The 10000-nt window shown below is 37.3% G+C and overlaps 1 protein-coding gene across 3 annotated transcripts in view; it reads right to left on the bottom strand.

Moving 5' to 3' along the window:
* Positions 1–9290, bottom strand: part of LOC138004005 (dual specificity tyrosine-phosphorylation-regulated kinase 4-like) — a 41691-nt gene extending 32401 nt beyond the window's left edge. The window contains exons 1-3 of one of the 3 annotated variants that reach the window (XM_068850374.1): positions 8888–9290; positions 8590–8692; positions 463–533 (exon numbers count right to left, since the gene is read on the bottom strand). In XM_068850374.1, coding sequence (XP_068706475.1) covers positions 463–533; positions 8590–8692; positions 8888–8913 — 200 coding nt within the window. In that variant the 5' untranslated portion in view covers positions 8914–9290. Of the gene's footprint in view, positions 1–462; positions 534–2272; positions 2403–8589; positions 8693–8887 lie in introns of those variants that run through there. The other 2 variants (XM_068850375.1, XM_068850376.1) reach the window with 2 other exon arrangements.
* Between the last annotated feature and the right edge of the window lie 710 nt (positions 9291–10000).

The raw sequence follows: 10000 nt of genomic DNA, 5'->3' as shown, positions 1-10000 counted from the left end.
AATGGTCTTGGTTTTCCTTTTGTTAAACCAATCACTAAGCTTAGTGATTGCAATTGCATAATTATTACTTTAGACATTCATTTGAAAAGTTGCTCTATTATTATTAGTAGTTAGTAGTAGTAGTAGTAGTATAGTTTACAGTGCTATTAATTGCTTCTTTCAGTCTCCTTGAACCCGGGCCAATCCTTGGTCCTGAGGTACCAGGGGACTTTTATATTTGATGGACAGAAAGCTTCTCAGTATGACGCTGCTCCGTTCCTAGGAGGACGATCTTTTGCAGCTCATTAATGTTGCTGGTTCCAGGGATCTTTCCTAAGTTCTGTTCCTAAGTTGTTGTTATTATTATTATTATTATTATTATTATTATTATTATTATTATTGTTATAGTAAATATTATAATTAGGTTTAGGGTTATTTTTGGAATGAGTTCCCTTAAAGAGGTAAAATAAATACTTTGATCACCTTAAGTAGCCGCCATTAAAAGCACTGTTGGAGTGGGAATTTCCAACACGGTGATTTCCTTGGTCAGGACTCTAAAAAAGAAGACAAATGATTATAAACTTCCCTTTGCACTTGAAAATGCAGGATGACAACGGGATTAAGTGAACCATAAAGAGTGATATTATCAGCCTTCAACAATCTTCTCAGCCAGCAAACTCATTTCTTCTGAGCAATCAGGTGAAAGGTCAGAGTACCGCTTGGCTCAGTTGGTCAAGCATCAAACTAATGTGCGGGATGTTGCGGGATCAAAACTCTGGCCGCACCTTCCCTCAGGATCTTTAAACAAGTGAGGGGTAAGTGCTACGTTTGTAACAACATCTTCAAATGGTTTAAGGCTCTCTAGTCTTTTTGGATAAGGATGATGAACTGTAGGCCCAGTCACAACTCATCAATGTTCATAACCCTGTGGGACGTAAAAGAATTGAACCCACAACCTTCGGGTTAGATCACAGACTTAACTAATAAAAGGTTCCCAAGACCTGCTCCCGTCTGACCTTGTAGCTCGGTCGGTATAGAGCAGCGGTGATCTAACCTGAAGGTTGTGGGTTCAATTCCCACCCTAGTCAGAGTTTTTCTCTGTCCGTGTGTGGGCCCATTTCCATTTTAGTAGGACTAACACTCGCATAGTTTTATATATGGGTAGAAAACTAGCACTTCAAACTCCCCTCTAATAGTTAAGTCTGTTGAATATACCGGTAAGTGCTACATGGCCAACATTTGCAAAAACAACGATGAAATGATCGATATATGAAATGGATCATATATGAACTGCGGATATGAAATTAAGTGAAGCTATGATCCTCGCAGATATGAACGCAATTTTTGCAAATTACGTAAAGAAGCCTGAAAAATTCAGGACTTCAGCGGGTTTTTGAACCTGTGACCTCGCAATACCTGTGCGACGCTCTAACCAACTGAGCTATGAAGCCACTGACGTTGGGAGCTGGTCTTTTGTGGGTTCCAATGTTCCCGCGAGGAATGAACAACAATGAAATGATATATGAAATGGATCATATATGAACTGTGGATATGATTTCACTTGATTTGCAAGAACATAACCCTTCCTCATATAGGGAAAAACTGCATGTAGCCTTGGTCTCAAGATCCTGGACACAATTTTTCCGCATACGGACCTCCGGGCCGGCGAATAACATAATTATACTTATTATTATAGTGTTATTTTTTTGTCATTTCATGCAGTCAACTATCTGGTTGGCTTAGTTTAACCTCAAGCATATTTGTCTTGAAAGATCACAGCAATTCAAAAGTCAATATTTTAGATTATGCATGATTAGGAAAAAGTAGCTGAATTCAGAAGGAGTCACACAATGAAGACTAGGAAAAATTTCATTCACTTTCCACACAAAATATGATAAGCAAATTTATCAAAATTAGTATATACAAATATTTTTTTGCTCCAGCGGATTGTAATATTTACAAGTACTAGTGCTAGCTATGAAAGCATGATCTTGATCTCAGGCATGATTTTTCTTAAAGAAAAACAAAATCAGAGATTAAAATGATTGTTTCAAGAAATGACTGGTGTGTTCTTCCAAAAGATTCAACTCTTAAATTCTTCAATTTGTCAGAAAGCAAAAGCTGCCTAAAATTACATCAATATAACTTCCAAATTATTTAAAACTTCAGCGCAAAATTGAATGCAAATTGATCCTGGCTTGTGAGATCAGAGAATAACAAACACTATAGTTGTAATATACTGAAGCCAGTTATAAACAGCTAATGCTTATTGTGTTGAATCTTGAATACATACTGTTTTATGATTGTTCACTTCATCTGAGGAGTTGCATAGTATTTGATGGCTGTGTGCCACAGTGGAGCCCATTGTTCCTGTTTCAGATCCAAGTTTATTATACCTTCTACACTAGACAAAGCTTTTTTTTTGTATTAAAAAACTTTGTAATGCCTCATAAAAAATTGATAAGTTTAGGTGATCTTGATGTAAATTTTAGAAGAACTTCCTGTCTAGTTTTTTTCATTTTCATATTAATTAAGATACTGGTATGAATGCTATAAAGATTACATCTTGTCCATAACAATAATTATTTTAGTTTTACTTCATCTAAAAAATTAACAAACTAAAATTCTTACAGTGCTTAATCTAACCACCAAGCAAAATCTTATGGCTGGTATTGCTGTATAAAATGTTCTTACTTTAAATATTGCATTGACATATTTGCAGTTTCAATTTGCTTTGGCTTAAAATAACAATATTATTAATTATTATTGTGTCTAGGTAATCAGAAAAAGTGACAGGGCCTATCAATAATACTATGAATACATTTTCTCAGCGTTAACATGAATTTGCCAATCTTTATAGTGTAAGAAACAAACGATGCCAGTGTTACAAGGTTTAACTCAGATCTTATATTTGTGAACAGCCTGAAGTCGCATGCTATGGAATTTTCATAAAAAAGGAGTAGCAAAGATATGCATGGCCCTTTTAGCTTTCAAAAAAAAAACCGACTCATGGTCCCTCAGTTTAGAAATCACATATGGTTGGCCCTTAACTATGCCATTAGTTAGCAATTGTTTTTCAAGTAATAGGCCTTACATTCTGATCCCACAAGTGCCAGGTGATTTCATTACACACTGAAGATGTTGGATGATTTCCATAAAGTCATTCTAAAGAGGTTGTAAACACAATCTGACCTTCCATGGTTTTGCCACTGAATTTCATGACAAATGTAACAATTCATTTGCAATGACTTATAGATAATCTTTACATGCATTGTTTCCAGTTTATTTCACTTGATATTTGTTTAAAAATAATATATATATGTCAACTATTAGGCTCCAATCATATTAAGGTCAAACTTTTCCATGAGGTGAGGGAAACTGATCAAAGTTCTTTTTTAATACTCAGGTGTGACACCTGGCAATCATAAATAAAGGGTATAGTTTACTCACCGTACTCTCGCAGCAAAAGCTGAATTACAGTAGGGGCCCGGGGGGGACTCCCATATGAAACAGACAGGGATGCTCGTCATCTCGCTTAGGGGTGTAAATTTTGGATTTTGGTCTCACTGAGGGTGTTCCGGGCAAAGCGCCAATATTTTAAGCCGCCAAGGTCAAAATTTGCTTAAGCCACGCCCAGATTGGTCTCCTTTAGGGGTCACAAAAAAGCTTGAGCCACGTCCAGATGGTCTCCTTTAGGGGTTAAATTTAAAATTTCCGACGAGCATCCCCGTCTGTTCCACATGGGAGTCCCCCCCCCCCCGGGAGTAGGGGTTAATGACGAACCGTAAAATTATATACACCACATACATTTAAACATAGCGCATGGTGATAAAACTCCTGAACATTTCGGTACGCGTGTTCACTTTTACATCTCTAGCTGACCCAGATCTTAATGTGTAGCCATGGCTAACTTGAGAGACCAGAGGGATAACATCTCTTATGGGTGGGGTCTCCTTAGCCTTACCAAAAAACTTAGCTGACAGATAACTACATATTAAAAAAAAAATACTACATAATTATTATTGTTATAATTATTATTTATAATAAAATATCAATATAATATACTATTTGGAGAAGAGCAAGGATAAATGTACCACAAATTATGCGTTTCTGCCATATTCCCATGTTAAGACTCTCTAGTTACCTTCAATACTAGTAAAATAAATAATAAAGTGGACTAGATCTTAAGCCAGCCAGGAGGCAAAGCCAAAGGCTGTAACTTGGGTATTTTGACAGATCATGGAACAGATTGACTTGTAAACCATCACTGTGTATATGCTGTGCGATTTCCAGCTATGAAACTACAAGTAGGTCGATGAAAAGTCCTTAATATTTACAAGCAAATGATAGTATTTTTTTGAGCTGTTCACCATTAGCTGAAAAGATTGCAATGCAACAGAATAAAAATGGTCAATGGGCGGAATGACACCCAAATAAACCAGAATATAGTCGGATGAACCGGAAAATGCCAAAATTTGGTGTTTTCGTTAGCGCCAACCGATTTTTGGTTTCTATCAGCTTTTGTTGTGTGATTCCGTAAGGGAATTGTACATGTTTTGTTCTTTTGTAACATTTGGAGCACTTTGGTAATGAGAGGAATTTGACAGGTATACCCGTCGCTAAATGATTAATTATTTGTTGTGGAAGAAAATTATGTATTTTTTGTGAACAAAACCTGTGAACACTTTTATAGGCCATTCCGGAATTCTGCAGAGAACTGGGGTGAGTTTCAAATTTGAACCAATCGACAAATTGACACCATCACATAAAAGATAACGTTCACTCAAGATATTGGCGATCTGTCTAATTTTGATGCTTTAATTAATAGGACCAAGTTACAGATTTCAAAACATAGTTAAAAATTGACACAAACGTCTCTAATTTTGAGGCTGTGTCCCCCAAAACTATATCAACTCTTAAAAAATTTATCAGTAATGGGACGACTGGAAAATCCTGTCATGGACTAACTGTTTGGATATAGTTGAGGTGAAAATCACCTTTTTGCCTATTTTTATGAATATTACAGAAATCATTAAAAAAAATTAAGAGTTCATATGGTTTGGGGGGACGCAGCCTTAACTTAGAGACATTTGTATGAATTTTCAACTTATGTTTTAAGGTGGCTCAAACCGGTTTCATCACTTTCAAGAGACCTTGTTATTAGAAGGATTGACACTACAACACTTTATCATGTAACACCAATGTTATGGTACCATGTGAAACATTAATTATTGCTAAACAAGATGCAGTGATTTTGATAACAAGTTACCGTGGCAACCAGAAATCCTCACAAAACATCCTATATTTTGGCTTTAGTTGCTCACATCTGAAAAACGATCTCAGTGACCCCATTTTTTTTTTATTGCACAAAAGTGATTAGCAGGCCAAGATGAAACTCTCTGTAAAGATTAAAAAATTCTGGAGTGGATTCAGAGCTACCTTAAATTTTCCATTATTTAAGGTGGCTCTGAATCTGCTCCACAGAATTTTTTTTAACTTTCCAGAAAGTTTTATTATGCCACGGTGATTACATTTCAGAATAAAAAATGGGGGTCACCAAGTTTGTTTTTAGATATGAGCAGCTAAAGCAAAAATATGGGTGTTTTTGCAGGGCTTTACTGTTGCCACAGTAATGTTTTACGTTGCAAAAATGACCGAATACTTTTCAGCAATAATTGGCGTTTGATATGGTACCATAACATTGCTGTTAAGTGATAAAGTGTTGTAGTGTCAATCATTCTAATAAGAACGTTTCTTTCATGTGTTAAAGCTGGTTTGAGCCACCTTAAAGTCCATAACTTTGTCTCTGTTTGACCTAAAAGCATCAAACTTTGACAGATGGCCAATCTCAGTGTTATCTTTCATGTGATGGTGTCAATTTATCAATTGTTTGAAAGTTGAAACTCACCCCAGTTCCCTGTGCAGTTCCAGAATGGTCATTACGGCTTATTCCGGTTTATACTGGTACATTCTGTTCTGTTCCTGTGTTTAGTAACGTCCCACTATACAGTCAATGAAAAATAGAGTTCAACAAGAGGTATGACCCTCCTGACATTCGAAGATATTAGACACATTAATGATTATTACATAGGTCTCTGTGTTATTACTTTGGTAGGTATGACTCTACCCTAAGGCGCAATCTGCTTATCGTGAACATCACAGTACAGAAACTGCCCTGTTGCGAGTCAAAAACGATATCCTACTCAACATGAACCAGCAGCGTGTCACATTACTCGTGCTTCTGGACCTTAGCGCAGCAGTCGACCCTGTCGATCACACCATATTGCTGGACTGTCTGTCCTCTGACTTTGGCATATCAGGGCAAGCCTACTCTTGGTTCGACTCCTATCTTCGCAACAGATTTCAGTCTATCTCCATCAACGGCAAGATATCGACCAAGTTCCATACAAAGTATGGCGTCCCACAGGGTTCCTGTCTTGGGCCTCTTCTGTTCGTTCTCTATACAAGCAGACTGTTCAAAATCATCGAACATCACCTTCCTGATGTGCATACCTATGCGGATGATACACAACTGTATGTATCATTCAGCACAGACTCAGGCTCTGAGCAGTCAGCAGCATTAGAGGGCATGCAAAGTTGTATTGTGGATATAAGGAACTGGATGCTCCAAGACAGATTAAAGCTAAACGATGACAAGACCGAGTTTATCGTAATTGGCACCAGACAATTAACAACTTGCCAAAGTCAACGTAGATTCCTTACAGGTTGGAGAGAGCATAGTTACAGCAGCCAGCAAAGTAAGAAATTTAGGCTGCTGGTTCGATGACCAACTCAAGATGGACACGCACATTAATTAATAACATCTGTAGATCTGCATTTTTTCATCTCTACAACATTAGGAGAATAAGAAAATATCTTAGCTCTGACTGCGCACAGACTTTAGTGAATGCGTTTGTTACCAGTCGATTAGATTTCTGCAACAGCCTGCTCTACGGGTTGAAAGGTAACCAACTACAAAAACTTCAGCGTGTCCAGAAAGCGGCCGCCCGTGTCATCTGTAATATCAGCCGCCATGAGCATATTTCACCTTCGTTATACAAGCTCCACTGGCTGCCTGTTAGCTACCGAATCCAGTTTAACATATCATTGCTTGTATATAAAACTCTTAATGGCCTTGCACCCCTGTACCTATCAGAACTTATAGAACTGAAAAAGCCTGGGAGATACAACCTGAGAACCAACTCGGACACACTCTTATTGAAGTATCTTGGGTTCAAGAGTCTTACCACTCTTGGTGACCGCTCATTTACATGTGCGACACCAAAACTCTGGAACAGTCTTCCCAAGGCAATACGATGTGTGAACAATGTAAACATTTTTAAGCGCCTCCTGAAAGCGCATCTTTTCCGCGATGCATTCAGCTGCTACGAGAAACAGTAACTATGCGTCTCATTCTTAATTACATATAGATTATCCTTTGTAAATAGGTTTTGTAAATAAGTTTAATGAGCTTTATATATTATAACAACTTGTAATTAAGGTATATTAAGTTTCTCTCGATATTGTAATTTTTCTTTGGATATTGTAATGCGCCTGTGAGCATCTCTCAATGTAACAGGCGCACTATAAGTAATAAATTATTATTAAATTATTATTATTATTATGATATCTATGCTATTTTTTTGTATCTTGATCTGATTATCAGTCCTTTTTTTCCTACTTTCCACATTTAACAGTGTCCAACATTTTATTAATCTCCTACAGATCACCAGTCTCCCTCGCAGCCGTTTTTAGTCTAAAAACGGATGCGAGGGAGACTAACAGATCACATGTGGGCAACAAATGTCATCATATAACCAATGATTGTTGAAAATTAATTATGTAGAGCAAACACCTGTGATATCGGTGGCTTTATGAAATCAAAACTGTTCTTCGTTTTCAAATAAGAAACAAAAGGTGAATATTGGACGTTCGGTTATCTCGCCCCAAGGTCATGCCCAGTGATGTTGAATGATGTCACTGTGGTAATTTAACGCCAACTAAAAGGTTTATATTTGGAATATTCCTTCAAAGTTCTATCCGAATATTCCGGCTAACGCCGTGTAAACTGTAAAAGCTTTCTATTTTCAAACCCTTCGGGATAAAATATGCAGCTCATCAAAGATGTCTCTTAAATATGATTTTCTTCATTTTTAGTACTGCTTTAGACCAAATTACTGTACCGAAACCAGTGCCTTCTCCATATAATTAGTAATTAAACGAAATTAGCGAGATCGAATAACAAGCGATTTGCGAAAGAGCTCAAAGACCTAAGGCTTATTAATTAAGCTTCATGCTTTTCCTTGTTTTTCAAAGATAATATATAACGCTCGTTACTATGCCTAGTGAAAAGATAATAAGTTATACCAAAAAAAACTTGTCGTTTACTATTACTACTTCAAATGTTTTCAAGCCTGTGGCGGGGAATTTCTTTGGGAAAAAAAGAAAGATCTCCAAACGTTTTCACCGTACCGTATTACCGCGTAATCGCATTAAAGAACCTAGCATGAAAACCATTTACCCAGAAAATGCATTTCACTCGACTCGAACTGAAAGTTTTGGAAATTACAATTCCTGAAAAAATATTCTGTAAAAATTCCGGTGGCTTACCTTCTGTGTAGAGTTCAAAGACTTTTTCGATCTTGTTTTTTTTAAGAAGGGAAGTAAATGCTGTTTCCTGTCGTTAGCCCGATCGTCCTTCCCCATTGCAAACCTTGTGTATAAAAAAATATATATGCTGAGATTGAGCCAGACATTCAGACAGAATAAGCGGGCATTTGAAATGTTCTGCTTGCTGTGACAATGTGTAAACAAACGCTGGGAAAACTAAAATATTTACCCAATAAAATAGATCTTAATGGCCTCCCTCTGCAATCAACACAGACATGATTTTCACAAAAGTACTCACTTTTTCTCCGAAGGAGGACCGCTCATTCTTCCACCATTTTCCACCGCATGTTTTCAGCTCGTTGACCCCAAAATTTGCTGCGAAGAACTTAGCCTTTCACAATGAATGGCACTCCAATCGCGGCAGATAAACAAAAGCAATCACTTTAGTAGTAAACTTTACACTTTTCCAGACACGCAAACCATCTTGCAGCAAAGGGCATGATTCTACGATAACGGCTTTCAAAACAAGACAACCTTGCAAGAGCTTCTCGAAAGCAGCCTCTCTGGAAGAAGTGCAAAAATTAACGCGATTGCGCCAGTTGTCACCTGTTGCCAGGGTAACCGGAAAGATAAGAGGACCAAAAAGGAGACCCGGTTAAAAATCTGTTACATTTCCCCTTGTGCTGTGAAATTTACACGAGCTTTGCAAATGTGCGATTAAACATTTTCACTTCGAGAAAATCAAATAAAAGTGTAAAAGATTACCATTTTAAAATGTTGTTTGCTTCAATGGCTTTTAAGAGTGCAAACTAACGATTTAATCAAATAACAAAGAGGTCAATGAACTATCAATAAACAACGTGAAATTGAATATAAAACATGCAAAATTCCAATGTCGAGAACATAGAGTTCGAGTCAAAAGCCGATATCGCAGGGAAGAGTTCAAGCAATGCGCTGAAAGAAAAGCATATTTCCTCCGGGAACAGATCTTTTATATACAAAGCTTTTTTAGGCTACGTCCAGAATCGTCCCATGTCGCTGAATTCCTAGGTGAACATTCATTGTTGTCTTGGTGTACACTCTTCATTGTGTCTCCTTGACCTGACATAATAGATGAACGGAAGTTCGGTAATTTGCATATTGTCTTCGGTGGTCTGATATTTTTGGCAGTAATGCTCTTATAACATGATCAGAAACCTAAACTTGCTACACTGAAGTGCAGGTGCAAGGAGGCTTTTCTTTAACTCGGAAACAAGACGCCTATACAGGCGTATCCGTGGGATGCACAAACAGTTAACACATAATTGTCTAAATACAGTGAACTACAACCACGGGTAAACTTCGAAAAATGGGGAGAGATTACCAGAAAGGTAAAAACAAAAAGAGGTTTAATATTTCTCATTACTAATGC

Source organism: Montipora foliosa, chromosome 5, assembly GCF_036669935.1.
Source record: "Montipora foliosa isolate CH-2021 chromosome 5, ASM3666993v2, whole genome shotgun sequence".
Classification (NCBI taxonomy): domain Eukaryota; kingdom Metazoa; phylum Cnidaria; class Anthozoa; order Scleractinia; family Acroporidae; genus Montipora; species Montipora foliosa.
The sequence above is the reverse complement of the archived record's forward strand: the minus strand, read 5'-3'. Positions and strand labels throughout refer to the sequence as shown.